Here is a 17,116-nt window from a genome sequence, read left to right as displayed (position 1 = left end):
TGCAACGACAAGGCCGCAAGAGCTTTAAGACTCCCCTCTTACTAGATCATCACAATGATGATAAGGGAACCATTAAACATCCTTTTCCTATGAATCTTTTCTTAAAACCCTGGAGGCTCAGTCACTGGTTCTATCAAGTTGTTAAGTTTGGTATTGTTCAATATGTATGTATGTTTCCCCCATCCTCCTACATGTCTTGTCTCTTTGAGGTCCAACTAAATACTATTCCTTTCTTTGGCAGATGATTATAAAGTCTCTCACTGCTCTCGCTGCCCTCATTCTTGAAGCCTTCGGTGTGTACTGTGAAGGAGAGTTTAAATGGAGTTGTGGGTACGTCCATGCCTTTTTTTTTCTTTTTCTGATAACCACATTGCTATAACAATGAAGAAACAAAACAAAAAATTAATGTTTCCGTTTTGCCTGTGATTTTCTTCTGTAGGTACCCTTACTTGGCAGTTGTTCTAAATTTTAGTCAGTCATGGGCATTATACTGTCTGGTTCAGTTCTATGGTGCAACAAAAGATGAGCTTTCCCACATAAATCCACTTGCCAAGTTTCTAACCTTCAAGTCCATCGTGTTTATGACTTGGTGGCAAGGTGTTGCCATTGCTCTCTCTCTTCCCTCGGTTTGTTCAAAAGTTCCATTGCACATAGCTTGCAGCTCAAGACTAGTGTTCAAGATTTCATCATTTGCATTGAGGTACCACCTACATCTCCTTCTTTTACCAACATTCCTGCAAATAAATATCATTTGTGCTCAAACAAATTCCACTCTGTTTTTCTATCTCAAAGTCTGTGTTGGTCTAACGCAGATGGGTATTGCTTCGGTTGTTCACCTGTATGTATTCCCAGCAAAACCTTACGGTCTACTGGGAGATCGCTTTACTGGATCTGTTTCAGTTCTCGGGACTATGCATCCGTGGACTGCCCTATTGATCCCGATGAGATTAGGGACAGTGAGAGACGAACAAAAGTCCGTCTTCCACATCCTAACGTTGATATCAGAAGTGGTATGACCATCAAAGAAAGCATGAGAGATGTTTTCGTTGGTGGTGGTGAATACGTGAGTTTTCCTCATTTCTTTCACATGCAAATAAAAAATGATGAAGAGCTTAGGCTATATCTATATGTTGTAGATTGTTAAAGACGTGAGGTTCACAGTGACTCAAGCAGTCGAGCCTATGGAGAAGAGCATCACAAAGTTTAATGAGAAACTGCACAAGATCTCTCAGAACATAAAGAAACACGACAAGGACAAGAGAAGAGTTAAGGATGACTCTTGCATGTCATCATCATCTAGTCGGCGAGTGATTCGCGGGATCGATGATCCGCTTTTAAATGGGAGTTTTTAGTGACAGCGGAGTTACTAGGACCAAAAAGCACCCGCCGCAAATCAGGTTACACCAGCGCCGAAAGCGGGGAGAGAGCAGTAGTGATCAAGCTTATAGTGGATTTGAAGTCAGGGGCCGTAGATGGATCACAAAAGATTAAAATTCATTCAAGGAGAGAGACCATTCTACATTAAAGCTCAGGTGTTTTGCAGATCACCAAGAAGCCGTTAAATATTTAATATATATTTTTATGTACAGAGTTGAAGATACATAACATGAGGCATGATTTCTTATTCCAAACAGAAGAATAAACCTTCATAACTTAACAAAATCATCAAATAGCAAACCACACTACCATAGAGTGAATCAATCCGGTTCCGGACCGGCTTGTCAATGTGCTTGACAATTTGAGTTGCACTTTGTGGAATTTCGCCATATCTCCTATTGTTCATCTCTCTCCATATATAACAGCTTGAAAAGTATATTAAGTAAGAAATAATATTGTGTTATCTCTTGTCTTGTCCATCACCAAATCAAGTAGCTCAGTTCAGATAGTTGTGTATCTCACAGCAACCAGCTTCCCGGTTAACTTCTGTCATATCTCTTCTTGAAAAAGTATCAAAAGAATAAGTGAGCTCTCTTCTTCATTGTGCCATTGCAAAGCACACATGTCGCATCTGCTTACGGGTTCCATCTCAAGACTCGCTCCCATGTGGCTAGTCTATCTCGGATGGCAAGCCAAGCTATCACAAAGAATTTTGGGGTCGCAGCCAAGAACCAAATTCCCTGATACCAAACAGCTGAGAACTATAAGACTAGATACTTTCAAAATTCGCCACGTCTGGCTAGTGCTGAAACTTTGGTTAAAATTGTTTCTAATTCCTTTCCACAATTGAATATCCTCGTTGTGTCCCAACCCTTGGTTCTCAATTTCAGAATTTCCTTTTCATACTGATTCACAGCTGTCTCCACAGTGGCATTGATTTCTATAACAAAATATATCTACATAATATATCAAAAAACGTATTACTAATTAAACAATAGTGATTTATGTATGTTGTTTTGATTAGTTAGCCAAATAAATAAGCTAATATATATAAGTATAAATTTATAATCGATCTTGTAACAATTTGTTAGTTTGGAATTAGTGATCTCACGTTCCAATCATATTGGACCTTATCTTTATTATTTGTTAACTATATTAACAATCTGAATGTTTTTTTGTTCATCTTTCCACTTTAGAGAACTTCTTTCATGGATTGCAGTTTTTTTTTGAAAAGCCTCCTAGTGTCTTAATAAATTGAAGTTAATCTATTTTGAAATCCATATTTAAATATCCATCAGAACGTTTTTTCTGAATAAAAAATGAAAAATATATAATGAAATAAATCGGTAGTAAAACTGTTTCAAAAACTAAATCCAGTTGCTTGTGGATAAAAGATTATAGACAGATTGAATATTTTATAAAACATTTCATAGTTCTAATATGGTTGCCATGAAAGATTGAACTGATGGTAAGGTGTCAAAATCATTTAAACCAGAAAATATGATAAATATGATTAAATTAAATTGAAAATAATTTATGGATATGATTAAGTTATAGAACCATTAATAGAAGATATATTAACAGTAATTTATTTGGATGGTCTCAAACTTGAATGATATACTTATTGTTTTAAGAGTTCTAGGTATACTAATTAAATAGTGAGTGACATTTTTTGTACATATCATTGAGAAATAAATTATTTCTAAATAATATTCATGTTTTAATAAGATAAAAATTATTAGTGAATTAATCTAATAAAATATTTTTATAAGATGATTTTTTTAATCAATCTATTTAAATAGAATAGACTATCTATTCATCAAAACAAACACACTTAAAATCATTTTCCGATGGTTTCTGTTTTGGCGACTTTCCATTGCGTGAGTCTCTCCTCATGCATGCAGGTACAATTCCATTGCTTTTTATTATTGTTACTATAGACAATAACTTGATTTTATTCAAATGCTGTTATATTCCATCCACAATGAATTCTTCTTTTCGGTTTTTATTTAATCATTACATGCCTATTTAATCATTACATGCCTGCACGTAAACACAGTTTTCTAATATTATATTTTCTGTATTTAACTTATAAATTTTGAACTAGTTGGCTTTTAAAAACAAAAGAAAAATTTAGAAGATAAGTCTAATTTTGGAATAGAAAAAAGTAAGACAATTTCAACTGGAATAGATTAGGAGATAAGAATGTAATGAGATCATCAAACAGCTAACTAATTAAAAAAAGTAATGATACAACTTACAGACAGAACAAAGCGGGAGATTCGGTAAGTTGCTAAAACACATACGAATAAAGAGTTAAAAAAAAATATTGAGTGTTTATTTGTTGGAGATTAGTTTGGAGTTAGTCTCATAGTTTCTCGGCAACCAACTTTTGCTCTGCCTTAGCAACGTCATTTCTGTAGAAAAAAATGACCTCTTGTTCATCCTCGGCCTCCTCATTTTGCACACTCTCCTTTCCATTTCTCTTGTTTTCTTCTTATTCTTTGTAGCCTCCCTCCCTCCCTCTCTCTCTCTTTCTCCTTCTCCTGTGTCTTACACAATTAATGGCGTCTTTAAATTTGAAGATGAAGAAAAGGGAGAATTATGGCACCGAACCTGACAAGAAAAAAACTGGCTATGGCCGGAATCCGACACCAGTTACTGCTACTCCTTCGCCGCCGTCACCGTTTATTCCCTCTGGTCTCTGCCTTCTCCGGCTGTCTCCTCCTCCTCCTCCTCTTCTCCTTTTCCTTCCCTCCTGTGATCCATCGCTCACCACCAGGCGTACGTTTACATTCATTCATTTCAACAACTTAATATGAAAATCCATCTTCAGAAATTTCATTTCTCTGTTTTGTTTTCAGAGGAAGAATCAAATTGCCGTGGAACCCAAGCTTCTCGTACCCGTACGTTAAAAGCTCTTAGCATTGATACATTACCGAATACCTTCTCTTTTTTTTTAATAAACACATGATATCATTATTTTGGTAATCTCAGGAAAATGGAGGAAGATCGGATCGGCACTTATGGAGCTCGAAATTGTCCAACTCCTACTATGGCTGCAGCAATGCCAGTGACACCTTTCAAGGTATGTTAGGCACCCTTAAAAAAAATTCCTCTGTTTTAATCAGCTGATGCTTATTGGAATGGGTGGCAGTTTTGGATAAGACGAGTCAAACAGATCGATATCTACTGATCGCTACGAGCGGAGGGTTAAACCAACAGCGAACAGGGGTGAGTTTCACATATTATATTATATACTACCTGCTTGGAGAGCCGATTTGTTTCTCTGACTTTCTTTTTTTTTTGGGTGGTGGGGGGATCTAACTCAGATAATAGACGCTGTGGTTGCGGCTTACATCCTAAATGCCACTCTTGTGATCCCTAAACTGGACCAAAATTCATACTGGAAGGACACCAGGTCCTCCTCTCTCTCTCTCTCTCTCTCTCTCTATATATATATATATATATTATTCTCCTGCATTTGAAGGAGATTGAATTTCTTGCTTTTTTCTAACACATAACTTCTTTTGGTGCAGCAACTTCGAAGAAATATTTGACGTTGATTGGTTCATTACGCATCTCTCCAAAGATGTCAAGATCATCAAGGAGCTTCCTAAAGGAGAAGAGTCAAGACTCATTGGCCTACAGTCCATTCGTGTTCCCAGGAAGTGCACACCCTCTTGCTACCTGCAGCGTGTTTTGCCCCTTCTTAAGAAGAAGCATGTCAGTCAGTTTTCTACTCCAAAAGTTGGCCCTCTTTGATATTATTATGAGTATGCTCATGATCAACTCTGATATTGCAGGTTGTACAACTCTCTAAATTCGATTACAGGCTGGCCAACCAGCTGGATTCAGAGCTACAGAAGCTGAGGTGTAGAGTGAACTACCATGCGGTGAGATATACGGAGACTATCAACAAGATGGGCCAAACTCTGGTTGACCGGATGAGAACCAAATCCAAACACTTTGTTGCCCTTCATCTCAGGTACCACAAATAAAGAACTCTTTAAAAAAAAAGAAAAAAGAAAATGAATATAGCTAATCAGATGCGGCATGTTTGTTCTAGGTTCGAACCTGATATGCTGGCCTTCTCCGGATGCTATTATGGGGGAGGTCAGAAAGAGAGACTTGAACTCGGAGCTATGAGAAGAAGGTGGAAAACTTTACACGTGAGGATGAGTTGCTTTCCATATGTATAATAACTCTTTCATCAATTCAACACTAAATTAATTTGCAATGTAATGTGTAGGCGGCAAACCCTGACAAGGTACGGGAGCACGGGAGATGTCCCCTGACTCCAGAGGAGATCGGTCTGATGCTCAGGGGCTTAGGCTTTGGTAGAGAAGTTCACTTGTACGTTGCATCAGGCGAGGTATACGGAGGGGATGCTACACTAGCACCATTAAGAGCTCTGTTTCCAAATATCCATACAAAAGAGACATTGACTTCTAAGAAAGAGCTAGCTCCGTTTGCACGCTTCTCATCACGCATGGCTGCTCTTGACTTCATCGTGTGTGATGAGAGCGACGCATTTGTCACCAACAACAACGGCAACATGGCTAGAATCTTAGCCGGAAGAAGGTATGCATGCATACTTGACATCACTTTTTACACACTCTCTTGTTTTATAATTTTCACAAAAAAATATATATATATGAGCAGAAGATACATGGGACATAAAGTAACCATCCGTCCAAACGCCAAGAAACTCCATAAAATCTTCACAAACAGACACAACATGACATGGGATGAATTCTCAACCAAGGTCCGGAAATACCAAACAGGGTTCATGGGGGAGCCAGATGAAATGAAAGCAGGAGAAGGAGAGTTCCATGAGAACCCGACCTCCTGCATTTGTCAAAAGAAGAAGAAGAAGGACAATGAAAAACTAAAAGAGGACGAGCAAGACTCATGGCCATGGGAGTACTCAGACATTGGCAATGTCCCCATGGCCACTAGAAGCGAGTTTGAATCATCAACCAGAAGTTGACCATGATGAGATCTTCTGACTAATCTTTTCTCCCTTTCTTTTTTTCTTTTGTGCTCTTTATGCAAAGAAACAAACATTCTTTTCCAAAACACAAAATGTAATGTCATTTGAAGGGTTACAAGTAGAAAGAAAGGTGGTCCTGTGTACATATATATATAGACCTCTTTTGTACATACATGTATATGTATATCCATCTTTTAATCTTTCTTTAGTTCTCTTTTGTTTTTAATAAATTAACATTGATTGCAGTTAAAATCAAATAATAGTGAATAGCTGATTACACATGAGGCTATGTAAAAAAAAAAAAAAAAATCAGTTCCAGATGTGATCGTCGCATGGATCACAACCTTCCTGAGCAATGTCGGTGATCTGAACGCCGGCGTCGTAGATCTTGCCAGCTTCCCAGTTGGCCGGAAGAACTCGCTGGGACCAGAGCATTTTGCCGTCGAAGCCAGCAGTCACCACGAATCTGAACTGAAGAGGTCCGGTTGGTACTTTGTCAGTGACCCAGACGGCTCCGTGGCTTCTGGTCATGTAACTCCAATGGGAAGAACCAACCTGAGCAATGTCGATGGCTACGACTTCGGTTTGGCCTCCTTGGTACAAGAGCTTTATCGCCAAGTAATTTGGCTTCTTGCTTGATTCTTCAACTCTCACATTCATCATCTTCTTGTTTCCGTAGTCGCAAGGGACTCTGTTTTCAAAATATATTTGTTATTATATTACTACTAAAGCAAAAATATTAATTTAAATGAAATAAAACTAAGGGTTTTGTTTGGAACCTCTGGTATTGAATGTCCACAACGCCTTGTCTAAGGATAAGATCTCTGTCGGCGCCAATAACCGGCTTAGCCATGGCCCTGAAGGCTCTGCTGCTGAGGATAAGATCTGTTTGGTTGCTCATGTTCAGGTCGGTGACCATCACCGTGGTTCCTCTGGTGCTGCAAAGAGAAGGGTTGTTGCATCTGACCTGGAAGCAAGCTCCGCAGCCGGCGCCGTCTTTGTATATTGAAGGCACGGCAGCGGCTATGTGACCGGCGAAGAAACTCGTAGCCATAGAACCATAGGAGCAAGCTCCCGCTAAAAAAAAGAGTAGAAGAAAGACAGGGATGAGAAAATAATTATTTAACAATAAGAGAGAGTGAAGGGATGAGTGAATACAGGAGAGAGCAGAGGCAGAGGAGAAATAAGCAGCCTTAGAGCGTTGGAGACATCGGTCGCAGGCGTCAACGGAAGACGATAATAGTAAAACGACGAAGAAGAGAAAGCAGCTTCCCATTTTTGTTTGTGGTTTGCTTTAATACTAAAGAGAGAAAGATGCAACAAAACTTAGTAGTAATATGAATGATAGATAGACAAGAGAAGTGAGAACGGAGTTTGTGAATATATAGTGAAGAAGGGAGTGTGTGCCAGCTCAGCATCTCTATACACATCGGACACGTCATGGTTCCATGCATATAGCCCTGGTCCACTAGGTTAGATGGAAGCAGCTGGCTGGCTAGCTAGTCTACTACCATTCTTCAGTCCACAACTCAAGAAAAAGGTACGCGTTTTGTGGAATTTACATTTGATGTTTCTTTTGACAATGACATCTTTCATCTCCAAAGAGTTCAGAGTTATTTTGTTTTTTCTCTTCTTATAAAAATGAACAAAAGAACCATTCCCCAGTGTGAAAATGAGTAGATGACGTGGTCTTGCACCGACTCTTTGCACCACAGCTGTGTCCCTTCTCTTCCTCGGGCCTTGTACATGTCGGCTTCCTGATTTTTTTTTTTGATTTTGTTAAAGAGAACACCAACCAAATCACTCTATATTATTCACTTATCTAATAATGGTATAAAATTATCCTCTCTCTATACCATTTTGAATTTTAAAGTTTTCACACATATTAAAAAATACAAAGTTTTATATAATTTATTTTGGTAATACTAAACATAATATATCATACATAATTTTATATTAATTTATTAAAAATATATCTATAAATAGTATCAATTGAGATATTATAAACTAGAAATATTAAAATAATTATATACATATAGTAAGCATGAAGTATGTTATACATAATATGCTATTATGATAAGATTTAATTTGTTTTAAAGAAAAATGGAAGTAGTGACAAGATATTATTTTAAAACAAACTTGAAACAATTATTTGTTTAATCACTGCACATATGCCGTATTTTGATCGTAATGCCGCATAACTGACTGTTACAATTTGAACGTATTTTTTATCGTTTACCACAAAATAGCATATAGTTCTTCATGTATTTTTTTTTTTTTTTTATAGTTCTTCATGTATTAGGGTTTGTTTGGAATTTGTTCTTATTTTTTTCTCTCCTTCCCTAATAAATGAATAAAATGTCGACCAAGAAAATGAATACAATATTAAAGATATCGTTAGTCGTTGGAAAGTAACCAAACCTTTTGCATAGAACTAGCGCTTAAGCAGGTATTTGAAAGCTAGCCAAAGTTTAGATGGTAGCAGATTATATATTTATATTATATATTTTAAAATATGTGTTTAATTATAAATTATTTTGATGATATAATATTATATAAAAAAGTCAAATCAAATTTTTTAGACAAAATTTAATGCCATTTAAAATTTGTAATCAATTACAAAATATTGTATCTTTTTATTAGTTGAACGAATTTTATTTAATGCTATTTTTGTATATTTTTTGTTCTCTTAAGTAAGTTTAAATCTTTCTTTTTTCCTTAATCAATTCTTTTTGTTGTGGGCCTTGTGGCTGAAAGGTGATAAGCAACTGAGAGGTCAGTAAAAGAACTAAAAGAAAAAGATTGCGTTTACATTCATATGACAACTCACTAATGTCCACTAACAAATTAAGAAGTCTAGAACACGTAATAATTAGGCGTTGAGTATTTAGTATTATTACTAATCTCTCTTGATGTTCTGGTTATTCCTTTATAAGTTTGTTTGTCAAAATTTTGTAGAGAAAAAAACAATGAAACCTTTGGTATTCAATAGATTGGTAATCAATAAACATACATGTGATAACAACTCTGTCACAGCAACGGCATTGATTACGACATGTGAAAATATCTTCACACTCTTCCCTCTGTATCTTCTTCTGTGTGTTCATTGTCGGTGTTATACACAGCATATAAGATAGAGATTTGTCTAGATTCTCTATCAACTAGCTGATTTTCTATATAAGCTAAGTAGCGTAAAGGAGTCCATAATAGTCTTCTTATGCTCGCTGTTTTTATATAAGCCCATGCTCATTGTTTTTATATAAGCTCATCCCTGGTTCGGCCCACTCCAGTTAGCATTCAAATTCAGCTGTAATTTCCTGACATTATTTTTTAACACTGTTTGTACTTTTTTACTCTTCTTATTGGATACCGTGGACCGCCCAAACCGACCATCCATTGGTCCGCGAAACTCAAAAGTATTCAGACATATACTATGTTTTATACTATACCTAATGAAAACACCAAAAACCTTGTTCCCATCAAAGATATGCACATTAAGTAAAAGACTTCGGTACAATTTTCCGACAACACCTTGGTTTAACGTGAACCTAGTGCTAATTACTATAAATAAACATAAAACAATAGCAGAGGGAATGGTGGATGAACTGATGAGCTCGACCTTACTATAAATAGACAGTTGCAGGGCTATGTGTAACTCACCAACTTGCTAAGCTAAGTTTCAAACTGAGTTGTGACTAATAGATGGCGGATTATTCTCGTGCTAGCGAGCACCAGGAAAGCCGACTCTGCAGCTTTTAAAGGGTGTGAATGTTTGAATTTCTCAAGAAGAAACCGGAAGATTACCTTCCTCCGATGTGACCAAGGAAAACAAGGAGAGGAGAAGCCTTCTCTTGCTGAAAGAATTCACCTTTCTGATAGCTTTGTACATAACACATTTTTACTTGGAAACTCTATGAGTAAATGTTTTTTTTTGAACTTATCTATGAGTAAATGTTAATGTAACACTTTTTGTTTGTTGATGCTCTATGCATCTATTATGAAGTAATCAAGTGATGAAGAAGCCGGTGAAAATAGGGAAAATAGGGAAGTGAAGGAGAAGAAGGCGTCTTGTCACAACAAGAAAGATGATGTAGATCAGTGTGAAATATAGATATAGCAGAAGAAGGACATCATTGAGAAGATCAAGGGGAAGATTCATGCAGCTAAAGGTCATGTCCAAGCCAGCAAGCCTGAACATGAGGATGGGAAGGAGAAAGGGATTATAGAGAAAATCAAAGAGAAGCTTACTGGTCATACAAAACATGAAAGAGGATGATGAGAAGAAAAAGGACAGTAAATTGAAGTGTTTTTACTTGCAGTAAATGATTTTTCATCTTTTTGTATTCAGAGCCGATCCTAAACTTTTCAAGGCCACAAACCCAAAACAAAAAAAGTGGCTGAAAAAAATTGTTAAATAAATATTATGCAAGTGATGGGTTTCGAACCACTTGACCACTAAGACTTTTGGAAAATATGCGGCGGTTATATACTTAGGGCATGACTGGTTTAACCGCAGCGGTTGCGGTTACGGGAGTTTACGGGTGCGGGTGGTTGCGGTTTCAAGTGTTTTCGAGAGATTTGTACGACTGGTACAGCGGTTATAAATTGTTGCGTTTGCGGGATTCTTATGACTGGTAAATTACCAATCACACCATCTGTTAAATAATAAATTAACAATATTTACATTTTATATAATTATAAAAGTATTAAAAATTATAATAATATAATAAATATAAAATTAATATTTATAAATCATATTATTAATTTTTAAAAATTTATAGAAAATATTTTGGTTTTAAATTTTTATGATATAAATTAAAGGGGAATTTTCAAAAATACCACTTTCAAGGTACCATTATTCATCTTTACCACCACTAAAGACACATTTTCAATAATACCTTATTTATTAAAATGGTAAAGATTCTTATATCTTTGTTTTTATATGTTTTTCAAAATTCTAATCCCAAATTCTAATTCCTAAACCTCCATTTCTAAACCCTAAACCCAAAATCTTCAACTCTAAACCCTAAACCCTAAACTATATACCCTAAATTCAATATCCTAAACCCTAAACCCTAAAGTCTAAACTATAAACCCTAAATCCTTAACTCTAGACCCTAAATCTTAAACTCTAAACCCTAAACTATATACCTTAAACCCTAAAACATCAAATCTAAACCCTAAATCCTAAACCTTTAAATCTAGACCCTTCATTAAAAGTAGTGGTAAAAGTGGTTAGTGTAAACATGAAAAGTGGTACTATGAAAATGGTATTTTTGGCAATTTCTCTAAATTAAAATATAATATGTATACATTTTATAATTTCTATTATTTCAATTTAAAAAATTTATTGGATATTTTTAGTATTATTTTTATTTATTTTGTTTTTAAAGAAAAATAATTTATCCTCCCGCAACCGTCCGCAACCGCAAACGCTAGCTGGAACCAGCTTTTGATTTTAAGAGGTTCGGAGCGGTTTAAAGCGATTTGTAGCGTTTTCTGTAATTGTTTCGAAACGCCAACAACCGCTGCGAACCGCAAAAGCTGCGTTTGCGGGTGATAGCGGAAAAACCAGTCATGCCCTTAATAAACTGCGGCCGCAGACAGTTGCCTCGTTCGCTTCATGCAAGGGCCGGTTCTGCTTGTATTAGACACCTCTTTGTGTCAGTGAGCAAGCTTTCTACTATTTCCAAAATATTGAATCGTGAACAACTAAGGTGCCGACTGGTTTTCCCGCTACCACCCGCAAACGCAGCTTTTGCGGTTTATAGCGGTTGTTGGCGTTTCGAAACAATCACAGAAAACGCTACAAATCGCTTCAAACTGCTCCGAACCTCTTAAAATCAAAAGCTGGTTCCAGCTAGCGTTTGCGGTTGCGGGCGGTTGCGGGAGGGTAAATTTTTTTCTTTAAAAACAGAATAAATAAAAATAATACTAAAAATATCCAATAAAAATTTTCAATTGAAATAATAGAAATTGTAAATGTATTCATATTATATTTCAATTTATATTATAAAAATTCAAAACTAAAATATTTTCTATAAATTTTTAAAATTGAATAATATGATTTTATAAATATAAATTTTATATTTATCATATTATTATGATTTTTAATATTTTTATAATTACATAAAATGTAAATATTGTTAAATTATTATTTAACAGATGTTGCGTTTTGTAGTTTACCAGTCATAAGAGTCCCGCAAACGCAACAATTTCTAACAGCTATACCAGTCGTACAAATCTCTAAAAAACGCTTAAAACCGCAACCACCCGCACCTGCAAACTCCCGCAACCGCAACCGCAACCACTGCGGTTACACCAGTCAGGCCCTAACTCATAGTATAATATGTCTAGACGTAATATTCTCAAAAATAAAAGGTCTAAGAAAAATGATGAATCCAATCGAAATCAAGGGACTATTAATTATAAATATCGGTGTGACATTATGGCGGGGGGTTTTAAATAGTTTCCGGAGATGGTTGGGTCAGTTATAAGTTTAGGCTGGGTTAAAAAGGGCCCAAGAAAGGCCCGTCTAATATCACGTAAAGCGAGAAAAGTAATAAATGCATATTACACGGAGAGTATGTGCAGAGGAAATTAAAGAGAGAGAGAGAGAGAGGACGGTTTTGATCTCTCAGAAGGTCACGGGGAAGAAGACAGACTGTGACTTTTGTATTTCCAGCTGCCATAGCTTCTTATTCTTCTTCCGGTGGGTTCCGTTTACTCTCTCACGCGTTCATGCAGTTGGTATCTGATCATTGTTAGCTCATTTCATTTAGGTTATATATATATTATATGAATAATTTGAATACGAAACTAAAGTATGAACTAGAAAATTGTTGAAAGTGAAAGGGACGACACGAACTTGACTGAGTTACCAATCCAACAAGCAAAGTAAAGGTCAAAACCAGCTTAACCACGAGACAATGAGCTGGCCATTAATCATCGGACAGTTTACGAATGTTGACGTTGAATTGTTTTAAACACGCTAAATGAACAAAAAGAATAATCTAATCATATAAAACTAACTTCCGAAATTTCCTGCGCCACCAAGCCAATCCAACTCAGCATCAACATTTACGCGCTCAATTGAGACCCATCTCACAGTTTCATTTTGTCTCTTTCTCCAATCATCTCAACCATCTTGTTTTAGCAGTTAGCATGAGCTCTTGCTATTTTCTTATTACTACTAGTATATAGACTATTCCTCCTTTTTTAAATAAAATTGACTACTCCTCTTGTTAATTAAGCACATTATTTCTCGAATAGCAGCTACTTGTACTGAACGGAAAAAAACTTTATTTATATGTAATATTTAGAAATTAGATAGATACCAAGCATATGGACAATATGCGCCTTAACTTAGTACACGACAAAATATTTACAAAAATGCAAAATTTGTGTCAGTAAAAAAAAGAATCTTACTGGAGATTCAATTCAAAGCAGCTTAGAAATACCACACAACGAAGATGAAACAAAGCCTGAAGATAAATATATAGCAAGCATGGACGGTTTCATTCATTAAATAATCACCTCCCAAAGCTATATAGTAGTAGTATATGATTAATTGACGAAGAAAGAAGAAGTAGGTGGGGCCTTGTATTACCAATTGACAAACCAACAAAAAGAAAAACACGGAATTAGCTTATAATTAGAAAGCATCCTCTCACCCGTTGGACTTTAAATACGTCCCCAAGTCATTGAACTCCAAAACTCACATCTTCATTTTATCATCCCACCTCTTAATCATTAAAGTTTGATCAGAGATCTATCACTAGCTAGGCGAGTATATATGGAGTGGTGGCTAAAGTACTGCGGCCTTTGGACAATGATGACTATCATTTCTTTAGTTCAGGCTGAAGATCCCTACCGTTTTTTCGACTGGAGGGTCACTTACGGCAACATTTATCCACTTGGCATTCCTCAAAGGGTACATTTTCTTCTAAGATCCACAATAATGTCAATTAATGTGGCTTTTCTTCTTCTCTTTTGTTTTGATCAATGTTTAATATGTACACGCACCCACGCAGGGAATTCTTATAAATGGACAATTTCCTGGACCGGAGATTTACTCTGTCACCAATGACAATTTGATCATTAATGTTCACAACGATCTCGACGAGCCTTTTCTCTTGTCTTGGTATCTACTTCCCCTTCATCCCTTTCAATATCATTTAAATAAAGCCTTATAGTTATATTAGAAGAAGAATTCGAGCGTTTGATAATTTGCATGCACATGTGCCGTTTATTCATATAGTATAAATCTTGTTATGAACAAGTACATATTACTGGAAGAACACGTCAAGTTTTCATTCACGTTAATAATAATACAACGAACTTAACAAATACAATTAAAAAAAAAAATGAAGGAACGGAGTACAGCTGAGGAAGAACTCATACCAAGATGGAGTGTATGGGACTACTTGTCCAATCCCACCGGGAAAGAACTATACTTATGCCATCCAAGTGAAAGACCAGATCGGTAGTTTCTTCTACTTCCCTTCCCTCGCCTTTCACAAAGCCGCCGGTGGTTTTGGTGGCCTCCGTATCCTCAGCCGCCCTCGCATCCCCGTCCCTTTCCCTGAACCCGCCGGAGATTTCACCTTCCTCATCGGCGATTGGTACTCTCACCATAACCACAAGGTACATATATTCTCTTTCATTTTATTTAACTAGTTATATATATATATATATTGCACTACTTGTCACATGATGATAAATAATATATCAAATGCACGCAATTCAGAATTTGAAGGCACTATTGGATAGAGGTCACAGGCTACCCTTGCCTGATAAGGTTTTGATCAATGGCCATGGTGTCAGCTTTTCTTCTTCTCTCACCGTTCACAAAGGTTCATCTTAATAAAATACACGCTTTAGTATGAAGAATTAATTAATGATCATACATATATTCTTGATCTCATCACCTTTTTTGTGGACGTACGTATTTGATCAGGTAAAACGTACAGATTCAGAATATCGAATGTCGGGCTTCAACACTCGCTAAATTTCAAAATAGTAGACCATCAGATGAAGCTCGTTGAGGTTGAGGGAACCCACACGATCCAGTCCATGTATTCCTCACTCGACATTCACGTTGGTCAATCTTACTCTGTCCTAGTCACCATGGACCAGCCTGAGAAAGACTATTCCATTGTCGTCGCCACTAGATTTGCCGCCAAGAAGATCCTGGTCGGATCCACTCTCCACTACTCCAACTCCAGACAAAGCTTGATCTCTTCTGCTTCTCTCTCTGCTAGAGGGCCTACCGATGAACTAGACTGGTCTATCAAACAAGCCCGATCCATTAGGACCAACCTGACAGCTTCCGGGCCTAGGCCCAACCCTCAGGGCTCATACCATTATGGCGGAATCAATATCTCTAGGACTTTAGTACTAGAAAGCTCAGCAGCCCTCGTGAAGAGGAAGCAACGCTATGCCATAAACGGCGTGTCGTTTGTGCATTCGGACACTCCGCTGAAGCTGGCAGATTACTTTAACATCAGAGGTGTTTTCAAAGTGGGAAGCATCCCTGACCAGCCGAGAAGAGGAGGGATAAGGCTGGACACGGCAGTTATGGGTGCAAACCACAGGGAGTTTATTGAGATTGTCTTTCAAAACCGCGAGAAGATCGTCCAGAGTTACCATCTCGATGGATACAGCTTCTGGGTTGTTGGGTGAGAACTATAGCGCTAAATGATCATACACTATATATATGATCTGGAGATTAATCATATAAATATCTAATATTTATGTGAATGTTGTCGAATTATATAATCTATGTGTGTTGTCCGCAGAATGGATAGAGGAACATGGTCACATGCGAGCAGACGAGAGTATAACCTCATGGATGCTGTTTCTCGCTCAACTACTCAGGTACCTAAACATTTTGTATATATATTGAACATCAAATCAAGTTGAAATGTGTGTTTAATTTTTCTATTTTGCTGTAGGTGTATCCAGAATCATGGACAGCCATTTATGTGGCATTGGACAATGTGGGGATGTGGAATCTAAGGAGCGAGTTTTGGGCGAGACAATACTTAGGTCAACAGTTGTATCTACGAGTTTACTCTCCGGTTCACTCGCTCAGAGATGAATATCTTGTGCCCGAGAATGCTTTATTGTGTGGTCGAGCTTCCAACATGCAGAGACCCATCATCACTCCGTAAATCACATTTGTGTTACTTTACCCACAATCTATAATAGATTTAATTAACCAATATCATTTAGATATAATATTCTGTTTGGAAATAAATGACAAGTTATGCACAATTATTTACCAAACAGCCCTATTCTTTGTATTATTTAGATACTAAGTTATTCTTATGTGCTCATGTACGAGTAAAAATAAATGCAAAACATAATAAATCATAACAATTGTTACATAATCATTTTTGTTGTTTATAAATTTTAAGCAATCTAATAATTTATATTTATGACAGATAAATAAAATTGTATTATCATTATGTTCATGAATACAAATATTTGCATGTTTGTTTATAAGTTTTAAGTCATATTTAATTTATACAATAAAAAAATAAAGAGAATATTGTATCATTGTACTCTTATTTTAGTTAGAAATGTGATTTCATATATAATATTCTGGATAAGCTAATTTTAGGGAAATTAGGCCTCCTACCAACACATTATCTGCTATTGAGCAATATATCAAAAACTACTATTCGCCTACTGTACAAATTCGAATATGACTCTGATGCCCCTACATGATAAACAATA

At 36.4% G+C, this 17,116-nt stretch overlaps 3 protein-coding genes and 1 pseudogene across 3 annotated transcripts; 3 read left to right on the top strand and 1 right to left on the bottom strand.

Annotated features, from left to right (window-relative positions):
* The first annotated feature begins 5 nt into the window (after positions 1-5).
* LOC130504852 (protein LAZ1-like) lies at positions 6-1,662 on the top strand (annotated as a pseudogene).
* A 2,132-nt stretch (positions 1,663-3,794) lies between these two features.
* On the top strand, positions 3,795-6,476 carry LOC130504854 (protein ROOT HAIR SPECIFIC 17-like). Its single transcript, XM_056999458.1, is given in 11 exon segments — positions 3,795-4,001; positions 4,003-4,161; positions 4,242-4,283; positions 4,375-4,465; positions 4,535-4,611; positions 4,710-4,798; positions 4,917-5,103; positions 5,184-5,365; positions 5,447-5,549; positions 5,630-5,961; positions 6,043-6,476. Coding segments are annotated over 11 exon segments (1,650 nt in total). The 5' UTR covers positions 3,795-3,941; the 3' UTR covers positions 6,371-6,476.
* Positions 6,477-6,492: 16 nt separating this feature from the next.
* On the bottom strand, positions 6,493-7,732 carry LOC130504855 (expansin-like A2). Its single transcript, XM_056999459.1, has 3 exons — positions 7,532-7,732; positions 7,153-7,450; positions 6,493-7,064 (listed from the first exon to the last, which is right to left on the bottom strand). The coding sequence occupies exons 1-3, from the start codon at positions 7,647-7,649 to the stop codon at positions 6,683-6,685; spliced, it is 798 nt and encodes a 265-aa protein (XP_056855439.1). The 5' UTR covers positions 7,650-7,732; the 3' UTR covers positions 6,493-6,682.
* A 6,338-nt stretch (positions 7,733-14,070) lies between these two features.
* LOC130504853 (L-ascorbate oxidase homolog) lies at positions 14,071-16,787 on the top strand. The gene is made up of 7 exons (XM_056999457.1): positions 14,071-14,306; positions 14,407-14,516; positions 14,746-15,019; positions 15,123-15,228; positions 15,333-16,053; positions 16,174-16,252; positions 16,330-16,787. Exons 1-7 carry the CDS (start codon positions 14,169-14,171, stop codon positions 16,546-16,548), a joined length of 1,647 nt encoding a protein of 548 aa, XP_056855437.1. The 5' UTR covers positions 14,071-14,168; the 3' UTR covers positions 16,549-16,787.
* Positions 16,788-17,116: the final 329 nt, after the last annotated feature.

Source organism: Raphanus sativus, unplaced genomic scaffold (genome assembly GCF_000801105.2).
Source record: "Raphanus sativus cultivar WK10039 unplaced genomic scaffold, ASM80110v3 Scaffold1831, whole genome shotgun sequence".
NCBI classification, from domain to species: Eukaryota; Viridiplantae; Streptophyta; class Magnoliopsida; order Brassicales; family Brassicaceae; genus Raphanus; species Raphanus sativus.
The sequence above is the reverse complement of the archived record's forward strand: the minus strand, read 5'-3'. Positions and strand labels throughout refer to the sequence as shown.

Coding starts and splice junctions, on each gene's coding strand:
- LOC130504853 (XM_056999457.1), top strand. CDS start 14,169: ATGGAGTGGTGGCTAAAGTACTGCGGCCTTTGGACAATGATGACTATC. Junction 14,307..14,406: donor CACTTGGCATTCCTCAAAGG/GTACATTTTCTT, acceptor GCACCCACGCAG/GGAATTCTTATAAATGGACA. Junction 15,020..15,122: donor ACTCTCACCATAACCACAAG/GTACATATATTC, acceptor CACGCAATTCAG/AATTTGAAGGCACTATTGGA.
- LOC130504855 (XM_056999459.1), bottom strand. CDS start 7,649: ATGGGAAGCTGCTTTCTCTTCTTCGTCGTTTTACTATTATCGTCTTCC. Junction 7,451..7,531: donor CTCTGCCTCTGCTCTCTCCT/GTATTCACTCAT, acceptor TCTTTTTTTTAG/CGGGAGCTTGCTCCTATGGT. Junction 7,065..7,152: donor GTGGACATTCAATACCAGAG/GTTCCAAACAAA, acceptor TTTTGAAAACAG/AGTCCCTTGCGACTACGGAA.